Source organism: Platalea leucorodia (assembly GCF_965183815.1).
Source record: "Platalea leucorodia genome assembly, chromosome: 11".
Taxonomy (NCBI): Eukaryota; Metazoa; Chordata; class Aves; order Pelecaniformes; family Threskiornithidae; genus Platalea; species Platalea leucorodia.
The window spans coordinates 6,920,349-6,935,836 of NC_138833.1; the positions used below are offsets into that span (position 1 = coordinate 6,920,349).

Below are 15,488 nucleotides of genomic sequence, written 5' to 3' on the forward strand. Positions count from 1 at the left end.
AGAGCAGCCCCGTGGGATCTGCCCTTCCCGCACAGAGCATCCCCTGGTGCGCTGGAGCGGCTCCGAGCCGCTGCCGAGGGGCAGCTCCCGACGCCCCTCACACCACAGCCACACGCAGCACGTTCCCCCTCGGCACCCTCCTTGCCCCCGGGACGCTCCTCCTGGAGCCGCTCCAGCAAACGAGCGTGACCCAGGCATTAAACCAAGCCAGGCTGAAGTGCAGCAAGGCTCGTCTCACGATAGAAATGCAACGGTGGGTCTCCAGAAGGACAGTCCCCTGTCCTCTCCGGCTTTGCAGAGCACGTCTTTGCCATCCTTAAATGCCGTCGGGAAAACTGCACAGAGCTTGGTCACACCTGGGGTGCACAGAGGACACAGGAGGGAGGTGCTTAAGATTCACGCGGATGCAACCAAAATCTATCTATCATCTGGCATAATAAAATAAGCAGGTTAAGTGGAGTCTAGAAGTCGGTGTGGCAGAAGGCAGAGGGATGAGGAAGAGCAGGCATGTCGGATGTGCAACGGAACAGGGAGACTGACAGCAGAAACCCCAGCAGAGAGGTACACGAGGTGTCCCGGCAGCGCGCGGTCCCGACGGCCCGCTGCCACCCGAGACGCGGGTTTAAAGCATCCTCCCTTCCCTCCCCGCCCTCCAGAAATATGTTCTTGGCTCCCAAGCGGCGCTTGAGCGAAGGCAGCCAACTTCAGCTTACGGCAGCTGCTCGCTACACCTCCGACGCTTGCATTTCGCATGGGAAGTCCCCACACTTTATCTCGTATGCAAAGCACGGACATCGCCCTTTCGGCCGGTTACCTGCCGCGTTCCTCAGGCGCTGAGTCAGCGGGAGCTTCCTTCGGCGGTCCTTGCGGACAGCGTGGAAATGGAGTTTTCTTCTTAATGAAAACTGGCTCCAGGAGCATGAGCGGTCCCTCTGCCCATCCCCATCGTCTGCCCCCGCGGCGGGCTCCCATAGACAACTCCAAAATACCTCTGTGTAGCTAAGCACTAAGCAAACCTAGCAAACCGCTATTTAAATAGACACAAAAACTCTTTCTTTAAACAGAGACAATCTCTAAGTAAACTTTTCCCATCTTGCTTGCTGACCCAAGTGGCTTCAATCCCTCGGTGTCCACCAAAGCCACAGGGATGCCGACGTCCTGCAGAGCAAGGGGGTGATGAAGGCGGTGGAGAGAGCTGCAGAGCATGGACCCGCAGGGCAGCCGGCTTGCAGGGCTCCAAATTCAGGGAGCAGCATTTGAAAGCTCACGGTAGGTGCGATATCCAGAAGCATGTCTGGCTTGGGGGGATGGCTGCATGGTACTGGTGTACGTGGGTTTGGGTCTGTCTTGGGCCAAACGGTCCTGGGAAGGCACCGAAGCCTCCAACAGCACCAGGGAGCAGTGCTCTGCACTCCCTGGAGGCAGCATTTAGTTTGTGACCTGTAGGATGACATTTGTTTAGTAAAATGCTTTTTTCGAACATAACCACGGATGTTTCCAGGTGTCTGAACAGCTCCAGTTTCTTTCAGCACCGCCCCAGGTCTCAGCCCAAAGGAGCAACATGGGAGCTGTGGGAGCCACGTGCTGTGCTGAAAGGCAGATACCCACAAAATATCAAGCGATAAGGACAGCGGCGTCCCCTCCCCGCGCCCGGACCAGGGCACCGCATCAGCGGGAAAAAAGCAAGAGGGCGCAGGAGGGAGGCACCTCCACCTCGGCCAGGCACCGGCTGCGAGAGCACGGCTGGGGACCCCGCGACCGCCGTCCCCCACCGCTGGGGATATCTGTGACCTGTCAAGGCCGCACGGTGTTTCTGAAGGACGGCACCCAGCTACAGCAGTGCTCAGATGAGGCCAGCCATCCCTCCCTCTTATCTTCTGCCACTTCTTTCCTCTATATTTTCCATTTTCCTTGCTAGAAAAATATTTTTTTGTACACTTTTAGCTTTCAGGCAAGTTGCCTGCTTCCATCCCCCCCTGTCCTCAAATAATACAAACTTCCCTGCTTTTTGGGTAAATTTAGACATGACTATGCAGAACCGCCCCGCTGGGGGTAACCCTGAGGTCTGTACTCTACAGGTCCTTCCCACACGCCAGTCCACTGAGTCAGGGTCCTCCTCTGCCACCCCGAAACCATCCCAAAACCACCCATGGCCGAGACGCGTGCGAGGCGCGGGCCGTGCCCTGCGCAGCCTGGCCTGGATCCGGTGCCCGGCCCCTCGCAGCAAGAAACGCTTGAGCAGGCGCAGGCGTGCGGCCAGGGGAGAGGCTCACGGCCCAACCTGATCCCCGGGGAAGGACCAAAGGAGCTGGTGTGTTTAGTCTAGAGAAGCAAAGACGGAGAGAAGACCTGATGGAGCTTTTACGCAGCTGCACACAAGGAGAAGTGCTCAAGCAAGAGGCGTGGGTACAAGGTTACACATGTGGCAAGTTTTTACCAAATCAGATGGTTAAACACCCTTCGGTGTGTTTAACTGGAGAGCGGTTCAGCGTGGCTGTCTGAGGTGGCCCGACCATTCCCGGAGGGGTTTTGAGGAGCAGCATGAGCGGCAACATGGGAGCATTCAGCTTTTCTACTAAATTACAGCAACCTGGGCTGAAAGCAGCTCCCAAGAAATCAGCTAGAGAGAAGCAGAGGGATTTTGTGAGCCTGGGTAAAGCCCCTCTGCCTGCAGCCCGTTTCCCAGGGGCTGCACGGCGCCATGCCCAGGGACAGGGCAAGCCTCCCGTGGCACTGCGGGGACCCAGCCCCTTCCCAGCACGGCACAGGGCCCCACGCTCAGATGCTCAGAGCAGCCCCCCGACTCCAAACGCAGGCAAATCCCCAAAAGAGGCAGATAATCCCAGAGGAGCAGCCAGGAGAAGGGTCAGCGCTTGTGGGAACGATGCGGCGTGGTGGGTTCCATCTTGATGGTGGTTTCCATCAGCCCTGTTCAGGGCTTGAGGCTTCATGGGCTGGGACATCTTCCCTCGGTCCTGTGCCTCGGGGTGGGTTTGGGAATGGGGACAGGGCGAGGGCCCAGGGTGAGTGCTGTGGGGTGGGCTGAGGGGCGCGGGGGAACCTCAGCACCGACAACGGCAGGTACGGCGGGGTGAACCGCAGCATCCTGAGTGTAACGGGGTCACTGTCGGTGATCCATGATCCTGCAGCCAGTCATCGCCATCCCCGATTCCTCCCGACACCGCCTCCCCGCTGCGCTGCACCCTCTGCTGCGACGCTGGGGCTTCACTACCCAGCAGCACCCTCCAGCTCACCCGTCCTGGCAGCTGCCAGCCCCCGGAGCCGGGCAGGGCAGGAGCCGGGAGGCAGGCAGTGCGCGCCGGCTGCGGCTGCCCTCTGCTGCGGGCTGGCCAGGGTGCTCGGCTCCACGGCACCTAGCAGCGTGGGCAGGGGCTGTCCTGCGCACACCCGCCGCCGGAGCCAGCCGGGGGTCTCCTCCCCTGGGGATGCTTCAGGGTGTCCCGGAGGTGGCCGGGATTTTCTGGCAGCTGCACAGCCCGGGTCGCTGCACGCGTCCTTCCAGGAGCTATTGCCCTCGGCACCGTCTTACCTCCACAGGGCTGCTGGAGCCTGAGCGATGTGCAGAGCAGCTCTCGGGTAACTGGAGGCTGCTGGGAGCCACAACCAAGCCTAGCCAAAGGTCTCCCCACGCAAACCAAGTCCTGAAGTCAGAGCGCAGGGAAAGAAAGCAGCAAAGCAGCCGCCTGGGACTCTCCGAGCACACGGCAGGGAACACCACAACAAGGAAACTCAGCTGTGAGGGTCCCGTTGCCAGAGAATGAGGTTTTTTGTGCCAGTGTGGAAACTCAGTGGCCAAACAGGTGAAGCAGCTTCTCAGAAAACTCCTGCCCTAGCATTAAAAAGAAGAAACTGTAGGTTAGAAGTGGGTTTTGCCTTACAGCCACGGAGATGGTTGGGGTCGAAGGGAATAGCCTGACACACGACAGTTTAATATTCAGCCACCCGAACTTGCACGCAGCATCCTTCAGGAGCTCCTGTTCCAGGTCCCGGCTTTCAAAGAGCTGCTGTGTCCAGGGTAGCCACCACGGCGGCTCTGCGGAGAGCAGGCCTGCACGCCTGGCACCGCCGTGGAGCTGCGCAGGAGGAGACCCGGGGAGGCAGAGGGAAAGGGGGGTGACCGGCCCCGAGGGGGGCATGGGGAGAAGAGCAAGGAGCCAGGAGCCACCCCGGCAGAGCAATGGCCATGGACCACCTGCATAAAGCGGGACAGGCTGGTGGCTGTGGGGCGGCGTCCCACCACCCTCGCAGCCCCTTCGAGCAAGGCAGCATCAGGCGGGCAGAGCTGGGGCTCTTCCCCCAGCCGCGCTTCACCCTTGCTCCAGCTCAGCCTCCGTGGCAGCTTAAGGTCACCTCCTCTCCCGCTCGTTAGCGAGAAGTCAGGATTTGCCCTTTGATTTATTTAAGCACTGACAAAGATTCAAAAGTGTTGGAAGTGCAATTTTTCACCACCAACTAAAAATAGCCGAGTGAAATTCCAGAGCTGCCTTTCAGCGCCGCCGGCTGCGCTCGGCTTCCCAGGACAATGGCATTTGTAGCCTGCTAGCAACAACAGCGCGGGCCGGGCTCCAGCTCCTGAAATAACAAGTTATAAAGGGCAAATTCTGTATTTAATTACAGCAATACAAAAAGTAGCCTTTAAAAAGAGCATTATTAGAATATCTGAGCACGCGGTGCCAACTTAAAACCAAACCGGGGAATGCAGTAAGAGAGGTCTGGACTTACAACACATGAAATAAAAATTCAGCAGGTGTTACCGAGGGCGCAAGGCACACATGGTTGAAGCATTTAGGGGAGCTGAAGCCCTTTAGAATGAGAAAAAAAAAAATGCATTCAGACAGCAAGCAGAAGCCGATCATCCGCTACAACCGCTCACGCGAGCCTCCTCGCAGGCGGCCGCGGCGGTGCGTGCCCAGCGGCACGCCGCCTCCGAATCCAGGCGTGAAACGGCGCGGTGGAGCGGCAGAGGGACCGGACCCTCAGGGTGCGCGTCAGACCTCTCCGCGACGCGCAGCAGCAGCTCCACGCGACGTACTGCAAACGACACTTTATTTCTTCTCTTGATTCCAGCTAATCTAGATCAGATCCCTTGCGGGGAAGTAATTATTTAAGAGCCCACAGCAGAGCCGATACATGAAGGGGAAGAGACACGAGAACCAGCCAAGAAGATTTGTACGTGAGGAAAGAGCAGCTCCCGAGCACGTCTGACACGGAGCGTTGGTGACACTGAACGAGGCAGCTCTCGGGCAGCCCTCCGCAGCAGCCAGGCTTCGCTGCTCCTCCTCATTTTCCCTTGGAATACAAAACTGAAAAGCAGAAACCAGGTTTGCTGTTGCTGCCAGTAGAGGGTTAACTGAGAAATATTTCTGGTGGGTTTGTTGTTGGTTTTTTTTTTGGTTTTGTTTTGGTTTTTTTTTTGAAAACAATATACATCCACATGCCTGGTCACACCAACTGGTGAGACTGCAGGGGTAGTTTTCTGCAAGCAATAGCTTCTCCGGTGACATGTGCTGACTGATGGGATTATTTTATTTTTTTTTATATTTTAGGCTGATCTCAGCCTGATGTTTTTATCTGCACCACGAGCCAAATTGTGATCAGTTTTCTGTACCAAGGTTGTAGACGGCATGAGATGCATGCAGCAAAGTGGTTTTGCGCGTCATTTTTATTTCTGCTCCAGCAGAAGCCTCACATCTCCAAAACTTCTGCTATCCAGAGACCTGAGGACCTTGAGCTGTGCTCTCCCGCCTGCTACAACTGCAGATCAAAGAGAGTACGAGGCAGCGAGTACGAAAGCTGAGGTCTGCCCAAGCTCCCATTGCTGTACGAGCTCGGAAGGGCACCAGGCAAGCAGCTACAGGGCACAGATCCTGCTCTGGTACTGCAGGACGAGAAGGGGGATGCTCAGCTTCAGCCAGAGAATCACTGCTAGGCAAGACCAGCTGACAGGTGATTTAAAGCATCCATTAAAATTCCTGATATTAGTGATGCCTTTTACATATCACCTTCCCAGCTAGGGAAGGAGGCAGGTCCTCTCTGGGAAAGTCGTCAATACGCCTAGCCCGGACACAGGAGGAAGCAGAGGCAGCAGGCCCACGCGGCAAGTACGCCTCTGATCCGGATTTCTCCCGCACTAAGAGGCAGGGTAGAAAAGGCTTCTTAAAAAAAAAAAAACACCCAGGTGTTCCATGACTGGAATATTAAGGGCAGGTTTCTGCATCCGCAGGGTATTTTTCATCTGCCTCAGTTGTTCAGAAGACCACCTCAGGTAACGCTCACAGCACAACTTGCTTTGAACTTGGGTTTTTTTCCTCCCCTTCTGAAGTCTGATTTCTGCTACAGCTTAAAAGAGCAACTCAGTATGATGAAGAAACACGATGTTCAAGCCCAGCTATGAAGCAGCTACCTCGAAACTCAAGTACTGACCCGACTCTGGCACCAAACGGAGTAAAGCCGGTGTTTCCTGGACTAAAGGAAATAAAGCAGGAGTCCGTACTATATTCTTAAATATGGTTTAATACTCTTCTCCATTTCTGTACATCACAACACCAAGATATCACTGCTTGGGATCTCTCTGCAGAGGCTATATAGTATGCGAAGGCTAGGATTTTTCACCCCCGTTTAACGTGTTTGTATGTGTAAGTGTAATACATATCAGTATATATTGATATACACATCAATATATAATGCAATATATATCACTGAAGAGAACACATTGATTAAAGAAATACAAAAATTTGGCATCATTTCCAAACTTAAATAGTAAAAATAAAAACTACAAAAAGGAGCTGCATACCCTAATGTATCATGTGAAACAACAAGCAGTATATTCAAAAATGTAAATTTACATCCAATTTTTCTGGTCTTGTCATGTCACATTAGACCCATTTACAATGGCAAAATCCAGAACATACCGCTGTGGAGACCGCAAATGTGCTCAAACCTGGGTTTGCGCAGATCTACGGCGGACCCAGTCACACCTTCCGTGAGAGATTCCAGCTTTGATGTGAAAACGACAGCAAAGCCATCTGCCAGGTTAGAAACCAGGGTTACAAACTGTATTGCTCACGACAGTCATTTTGGACCTCAAAGAACAGTGTGGCAGAAATTTTAAGACAAGCTCCCCCTCCATTCAAGTGAAACAGGATTATCGGAAAAATAGGCAGGTATGCAACTGGAACAGAAGCTGCTTTTGACCGATGCACCAGGAGTGACAGAGCCAGTGAAGAACAGAGCTACCAGGCACCGCGATGTCAGAGTGCCCGTCAGAGAACCCAGGAACCCCCGAAAAGAAGCAAGCCTTGTGCATTACCTCGTGCCAACATTCGCTTCACCCTCTGCCTGCAAGACGGGCTGAAAAACCCTTAGCCATTTCTAGTAGGTTGAAATGCATTCTATATAGCAGGCATGACGAAAAGCTTTCTTGAGTCTTGATGCAACCAGAAGATTTCACCCATTAAGGGCGCATTAGAGATCAGCATCAGATTTACAGGACACTCGTGAGCCAAGCCGGACTGCCTTAGTGCTGGGAGATGGATGCCCCCAGTGGGTTGTGCTAACGTTCAACGTCTTCGTATCAAATGCTCCAAATGCACCAGTACTAAGGTTTCGGTCAAGGACTCCACTTACTAATTATTCCTGTAAATTACCCGCTTCCATTAAAGACCTGTGGGTTCAAATTCACATAATCAAGGAAACCTTACGCAGTCCTAAAGCAAAAAGAAAAACTAACTGAGGAACAAAACAAAGCAAAGTGTACCTTACTTCACTTAAATCATATGTTTATTTTTGTCAAGACTGAAAAAAAAAAAAATCCTGAAGGCTGCACTGCTCAAATCCAAATTAAGCCCAAGACTTCAGCAGCATTTTCTTCGCAATCAATGAAGTGCATTTCCTAGTTTGTAAGAGCAGTGCTTCTGCAAATAGATTAAAGCACGTTTGGCTGGTAAGCCTCCCCAAACCATCTGAATTTGCAAGCCACACATTATAAGCTAGCACTCCAGGTAAGTGCCTTCTCATTCTTTTGAAGAGAATGAATGGCTTCAATTTCATTACATTTCTTCTTCTGCAGTCTAAGCTGAGAATGCCATGTAAATGGGTCACATTGCTGCAAAATGCAGCGATTGATTTCTCCAATCAAAAGTAAAAAGAAACAAACCAGTAGGATCTTACTTCTATTAATTTTTGAAGGAAGAGGTTTACAGCAGTTAATGTATCATGAAGGTTAAAAAAATCATTTTCATAAAATACAAGAGCAACCAATTTCACCATTGAGTAAAAGTAAAAACTGGGATTCTTTTTAAATTAGTCCAAAGTGGCATATAGGAACTTAGTAGTTTGCTGCTGTACTGACACTATGACAAATCAAAGTGTAGGGTTTTGCTTTTTTAAATCCAATGCTTGTGGATCAAGTTCTGGAAATGTTCCAATTCTAAGGCAGGGATCTGTTGTGTTTTCCACCATGAGTTTGCTCCTTGGGTTGGATGCTGGAGGGGCGAGGCACGTTTTGCCGGACCCAGGTCGACTACCTAGTAGTCATCAAGGTCAAAAAATTCATCGTCTCCTCCTTGGTATTCCATTCCCTGGAAGTCCACTCGGTACCGCAAGATACCTGGTAAAAACAACATGCTTTAGCTTCTTCAAAATTCAAAAAGCATTTTAAGCAGCTTACTGAGCCCTGTCTGCATGTCAAGAGTTTCTCAATTAAATTTGCAGAAGCTGACGTAGCACTTGTATTGCAAGATAGGCTCAGACTGATGACTGACAGCAGACACGCAGCTAGAGCGAAAATGTCTATCACATCCATCTTACAGCCTGATGTAATTTGTTGCCAAAAGGAAGAAATACCTACCTGCTCAGCACAGACCGGCTTTCCTCCGGAAAAGCCAAGCCTATTCTAGGAGGACTGTATCTCTGCCCCGCCCCCCCCCCAACCAAACCCACACCAGTAACAGATTATTTATCCTACTATAACTGCTCAGACAAAGGCCTATCAGTTGAATTCAGAAGGCAGCTGGCACTGAAGTAACTTTTACAATGGACTAAGAGCAGTTAAGTGGCTGTCTTCCTGGACCTCTTCCCACCCCAAACACCAACCTGGCTTTCTGGGAAGCCTGTATCCCTGGAAACATTTACTTAGGTGAAGGGTATTCAAGGAATATTTCCTTTCAAGTCTACAGGGCCTGGAGCATGGTAGCAAAGAGTATCCCACCATGCAAAGAGGCTGGATCTGGCAGGACGGGAAGGACTCCTGGAATTATAAACCCTGAAAACTTCAAAACTTGTTGCTCCTTATGTAACCAAACAATTCAAGCTTGTTTCCTTCTGACTGGTGTTCTTTGGCCCCTAGAAATTCCTCTTTACAATACACTCAACTCTATTGTACATCCATCAACCCAAACACAGTAACTGGCAACAGCTGGCTTATCAGCAAATAAGCAAGAGCTTTGTCCTGGAATCACTGGTCTGGGGAGAACAAGGTGCATGGCAGGTGTTTTTGCTAATGATTTTTGTCAAACTGAAGCACATGAGCCAGCACATGAGCACCTCTGCCAGACTTAGCTGCAACTGGTCAGTGAGTTCAAGAGAAGGACTGAAGGATTTCAGAAGTCTCATTTCTCCATGAAGTTGGGCTAAAAATATTTTTATTTTGAAAAGAAGAGGAAGACTGGGGAGCAAAGTACAGGGAAGTTCTGAAGCAGATATCCAACTGCTTCAGAAACTAGGCTGGTGTTTGTCATACACCACTTCTACACAGCAGGGCACGGTCTGCCACAAAACAACAACTGTGCAGATACAGAGCAAAGCAGTTCGTGGCCCTTCTGAAATTCAGCAGCCGGAAAGAAGGACAGTCCACCCTCTAAAGGACAAAGGGACCTGAAGAACACAGTCTGAAAGCGACAGCCCGTGCAGCATCATCTTGCTGAATACAGAATTAATTCACCTGGAGACCCCTGATGAACATGATAATTTCTTAAACTGGTATCGTGACTAACAGAAGTAAGAATAATCTGTTTACTTTTCCACTTGTGTTGGCACCAGATTATCAAATCAACCAGTATAAAGAAAAAAAAAACCACACACACACACATTCTTCTCTTGCAGTTTACCTCCAATTCCTCCAAATCCTTTCACAAATTGGGATCCTTCCTGTGATTTGTCTGTAACAATTTCCAATGTTGCTCCAAATTTCTTGTAGTTGTTTGCAAACCACTCCAGAAGGGGCATACTTTCTATCAGTTCATGTTCCTGGCCAGTCTATGTAGACATTTGAGGAGAAAAAAAAAAAAAAAAAAAAAAGATACAGTCACTGCATGTTAGGTATTGAGAAAATTCACACCGAAAGTTGTCTTTGGCTTAAACATCACCCCTGTCTTTTCAGTCTTAAGACAGAGACACCAGCCTTCGTGCTCCGCAGGCTGGAGCAGCCCCCCACACTTGCCAGGGTCCAGGTGGTAGGCATTCCCAACACGTGTGTTTCAGACAAGTGCTGGCACAAGCAGAAGGCTCCTGGTGCTAAGAAATTAAACATTGACAGGCCTTGTTTTGGGCCTCCATACTACAGAAGTTAGTGCGGAAGCGGGAGAGAAAATGCCTTGTTTATTCTGCTCAACTGTCCCCTCATGCTACACTCTTAGTCTTCACTGTTTCTTTAGATTTGCTTTATACCCCACAAACGGTTCATCACCACTCATCTAACCAGGCACTGTTTACTCTAGGAAATACTGATCTAGGCAAATACAGAGGCAAAAAGCACAGTTTTATAAGTAGAAGGTCAAGTGATTATTGGCATAGAAACACTACATCATTGCAGATAACACTGTAAACCTTCTGTGCACAGAAGGAATTAGCAGTTACCCCACCAGGAGGGAAAGCAGCTGGAAAGGGCTACCCTGCAGTCCTAATGTGAGACAGAGATGACCACCCTTTCTGCAAGGGACAGACTTTTTTGCCCAGCTTACTCTGCACAGTAATACAGCCCCGTCGGGGCTTTTTGACCTGTACAGGCAAGAAACTCACAGGCAGTGAACGACAGATCCACGTGTCAAATATATCTAGAAGCAAACACTCCCTTGCACTTAAATCCACGTCATAGTTTCTAGCCTCACAGTTGGTTTGTATTGACCAAATCAGTGTGCAACAAGCAGGGAGTAATGGTTTGGGACCTTAGCCTGCACATTGTGTGGTGGCTACCAAACTCTTCTAGCAGATGGTTTGATGGTGGTCACTTCAACTCATTTACACAACCTTGGAATTGGCAGCAGGAAAGACTGGAGAAAAGCAAGTCTAGAATCCAGGGGTTACACTGAAGGTGAACAGGAAGACCCACAGGCTACCCTCTTGAAGTCTCATCTGAGTGCCAGAAATGCCCCCATGCTCACATGCTGGCGACAAACTAAGCTCAGGTATTCAGAAAGCTGCGCCAGTACACTGAAAAATAAATCTACAAGCCCCAAAGCTGAAATACCTCTTTATCTGTGAAGTGGGATTTATCCTTCTCTTGCTCTGGTGTCAAATACAGGATCTTCTCCTCTGAGAGGAAGAGAAAAAAAAATTATTAGGTTGGATAAGACTACCAGACGCAGGTTAAAGACAGCAAGAAACTCACAACAGCCAGCAATTGCAACACAGAGGGTTTGGTCATTGACACTACCTTTCTTTCTAGCTGAAGCTCTATGGGAAACCAAACAGGGCACACCAGTAGAGGATAACCGTAGTGCCAAAACCGAAACAGGCAGAGGTCCTGCTGTAGGCGTACGGTTTGTCTATAGTCAGCAAGAACTGTATTTCTGGCCGTAAGGGTCAAGTCAGTCTCCCCTCTATAATGCAGTGATATCACGTTTATACTTACACAACTGAGAGGCAGGTTTCATGCTAGCTCCGTGGCAAGCTGCCACCCCAGCACTGCAATTCTTTCTCCACAGTGGAAGCTTGCTAGTTTCAGACTTTTCCCCCCAGAGTAGCTGGGAAGCTGCAAGTTAGCAACCTGCCTACACAACATCCCCTTGATCAAGTCTTTAATCCAAGTGAGAGGGCTTAGGCCTTAAACCCTGATGGACCTTTTGGTCTCACGGAAGCGCCACCTACCCTCCGTGCCTTGGCAGTGCAGAACGTATCTCATTATATCCAGATTTTCATAGACTATCAGTATCTCTACTGCTCCCATTTCCAAAGCTTTTAGTGTGTCTTCAACGCCAAAACAGTACTTCCCCGTGTCCTGACTGATTTCATCGAAGTATCGTCCTGCAGCCAGGATACAAAGAAAGAGATTGTCACGAACACTGATCATGCCACGTGGATTTTTAAACAAGCCTGATTTGAACGCAAGAAGAAACTAGAAAAGGAGACTGCAATGCTGCTGAAGGAAGCAAGAGATATGATAACACGTCAAAGCACGTAATTTAGAACATTCACTGCCAGAAAGTCAGCTCCATTGACACTGCCCCATCAGGAATCTCGCTCCCTTGAAAGGCTTACCTTTGCTATGAAACAATCAATTGGATTAACCCACCAGCAGGCACTATTTAACCTCACTCTTTTCAGCGTAAGGTAGCTGTTACTATTGCCCTCTTGTGCTTTCAAATTAGCAATGTGTGCCTGCAGACAGTCAAACAAGGGATCACTTCTACTGCTATCTTAAAACAAAATAAACCTTAACTCTCATCTTGCCGAAGATGCAAACAGTCTGAGGAGATATTTTTTCCCCTCCCACCCAAATGTCACCAGAAGGCCTGAAACTAAGGCGATCTCTGATGAAAAGATAAACAGAGAATATCCGAGACGTTTGGTGGGGGGAAAAAAAAAACCACCAACAAAAACCCCCACTCCCTAAAGTCTCATTAAGTCCTGCAGCATTTGAGAAGGTGTCCAGGTAACAAAGAATCACTAGAAGTCATGCTCTGCTCAACTCAAAGCATTGCAGGGCTGAGGCAGCACACCAAGGCATTACCAGGAGGTCTTAAGAAAGATCAGCACATTCAATCAAGCATATCTAGCTCAGCAGAAGGCTGAGCATGTAGTCACATACCTATTAGTTTCTTCTCTTGAATGAATTTCACATTGGAGAGGACCTCAGTTGACAACTCAATTGCTTGATTGAATCCATTTTCTCCTCCGTATGAAATGTCAACTAGTTTGAGCACTTTGGATTGCAACCGCTAAACGAGAAAAAGAGGAGACATGAAAAAGAGTCTTATTACACAGCGCTGCCGTAAGACTACTTCATAATGCCACAAGAATAAGTACCTGGCAAGAGTCACAGCATTAATCTATTTTGCTTCACTTGCAAGCGAGGTTCTGAGTCGGAGGGACCTCTGAATGCTTAATATCGAAGCACAATTTTCAGGCAACAGGGCCACAGAGATTAGGTTTAGTGGAGTTTAATTCCAGTAATGGTTCTACTTTAGATTTGGGAACACAAAGAACACGAACACCGGTTCCGAACCAGGGATGACAGATTTCTTATTAGCACTGTTACTAAGAAAAGGAGATCTTGCCTCCTTGCAGGAGGTATTAGGAAAGGAAGACCTCTCTAGGATACATCAGATTTTTAGTTTTCATCAAATCATTTAAGACACCAAAGTTACATTCCTCCTGAGAGGGATCTTATAGCAGAGCTACTACTAATATCATGATGTTACTACTGACAGCTTAACATTTGGGCTTTGCTCAGAAAAGGCCACTCACCTGATCAAACATGTCAGATTGACTTAATTCAGTTTTGAAGTCAGCTGATCCAGCTAAAACGAGACCAGCCACGTTCACCTTGTCGCCAGAAATGAACAGTTGCACAGCCGTCTCTGCTACCTTCCTTACATAGTTGTGTCGTTTTTCCATTCTCAAACGAGCAAAACGCAAGGCAGACTGACCTCCTCTACCTTTACGAGAGAACAGATGTGAGGTAGCAATTTGGAAGTCATTTCATTTCAGGAAGGTTATTAGTACATGGTCCCAACCGGGCCCTGAATAACTGAAGCCAAGGGCAGATGCAGCCTTCGGAATTAGTTTGCCACAAGCAGAGCCAGGGGCGCTCATTGAAACGGCAAGTGAATAAAGAGCGTTCATTCACAGCAAGAGATTTTTCTCCACATATCCCACAGAGGAAAATATGTTGAGGGTTTTTTTTTTTCTTTTTATATGGACTCGCAACTCTCTATACAAGTTTTGAACATCTGTGCACATTTTCTATGTCCTGTACCTTCATTAAAAGCCATTTCCTTTGTTACGCTGCCTCACAGACCTTTCTTGCTGATGCAATGCATCCCAGCAGCCTCTGCTGCAGAAACTTACTGGGGGAAACACTTCTATTTCATTTTGTCCCATCCTAATCTACAGAGAAGGACAGTAAACCAGGAGTAGCTAACAGATGATTTGCTGAATTCATCAGTGGCTCCCTACAATACAGCATCGTACAGTGGAACTAGAGCTTTGCTTGCTCCATTAGGCTTCTGTGCTTCTTGCAAGGAACAGCTTCTTGCTTTTCCCTGTTGTTTGCATGCAACAACATCACATGCAAACTTTAAAGACACTACCAAGCAGTATTACTACTTGTGCTAGTAATATTTAGTTAAGACTGTCCCAAAACCAAGTAAAGGGTCAAATGCACCAAGAAATAAAAAGCATCACTTTAAGATCAACTGCATATTACAGTGATTCATTAATTTTGACAGAAGGCTCAGACCAGAGGCTTTGCTGTCAGATTTCAGGGGAGCAAAGAATTGAGTAGAGCTAAAAACCTACAGGCCAAGTTTCCTGCTCCTACCCTCAAGTCCCACCCCGTGATATTCTGCTGCAAACAGTCTAGAGAGAGACTAGTGCGTTACCATGCTTCTTTGGAAGATCCACAGTGAATTTGTGCAGGACTTCTCTTGTGTTTCCTTGAAGAGTTCCAAAGAGTGCACCGCTACCATCTATTACAATAAAGCCAAACTTGCTGTCGTCGGAAAGCAGCGCTGTAAGAGCCTGGAACAGAAAACGATGTTGTCAGCAGTAAGCACCAGTTTATTAAGGACCCTGCTTCAGAAAGGCTACCAGAAACAATACACCTCAATAAATTTTAGTTCCGTAGGTGGTTATTGCTATTTTTTACAAATAAACTAGAGGAAGAGCAGCAGATTCAGGAGGTGAGACTAGCCCAGATTACTATCTCACACAATGCTGCCAAGAGCAGAACGAACACTAATGTTTAAACTTGATAACTATTTTCACAGCATTACCAGTTCATCACATGACATGGCAGGAAGGTGTAACAGCAAAACCCTAAAGATTAGCTCTGGAAAGTGCTAAGTGAAACAGATCACACCTCTACAAGGCTGCATCACCTCTCCGGTTGGCAAAACTGGAAGACTAATTCTCCTAGCATTCCAGACTAGAAAGCAGAACTTGTTTAGTTCACTGATCGGGCTATTTGTCAATCTAGTTTTATACTACAAAGCACCAATACAGACTTTCAACTTGCCAACTACCACAAA

At 48.7% G+C, this 15,488-nt stretch overlaps 1 protein-coding gene across 2 annotated transcripts in view; it reads right to left on the reverse strand.

Annotated features, from left to right (window-relative positions):
* Nucleotides 1-6,536: 6,536 nt before the first annotated feature.
* The window catches only part of ETF1 (eukaryotic translation termination factor 1), a 28,638-nt gene continuing 19,686 nt past the window's right edge, over nucleotides 6,537-15,488 (reverse strand). Inside the window, exons 5-12 of one of the 2 annotated variants that reach the window (XR_014229454.1) lie at nucleotides 14,841-14,979; nucleotides 13,705-13,895; nucleotides 13,046-13,175; nucleotides 12,106-12,261; nucleotides 11,486-11,550; nucleotides 10,128-10,275; nucleotides 7,331-8,629; nucleotides 6,537-7,046 (exon numbers count right to left, since the gene is read on the reverse strand). Coding sequence is in view for 1 of the 2 variants with exons in the window: in XM_082323905.1 (XP_082180031.1) it covers nucleotides 8,547-8,629; nucleotides 10,128-10,275; nucleotides 11,486-11,550; nucleotides 12,106-12,261; nucleotides 13,046-13,175; nucleotides 13,705-13,895; nucleotides 14,841-14,979 (912 nt within the window). In the remaining variant the exon portion in view is untranslated. Of the gene's footprint in view, nucleotides 8,630-10,127; nucleotides 10,276-11,485; nucleotides 11,551-12,105; nucleotides 12,262-13,045; nucleotides 13,176-13,704; nucleotides 13,896-14,840; nucleotides 14,980-15,488 lie in introns of both variants that reach the window. The other variant, XM_082323905.1, reaches the window with a different exon arrangement.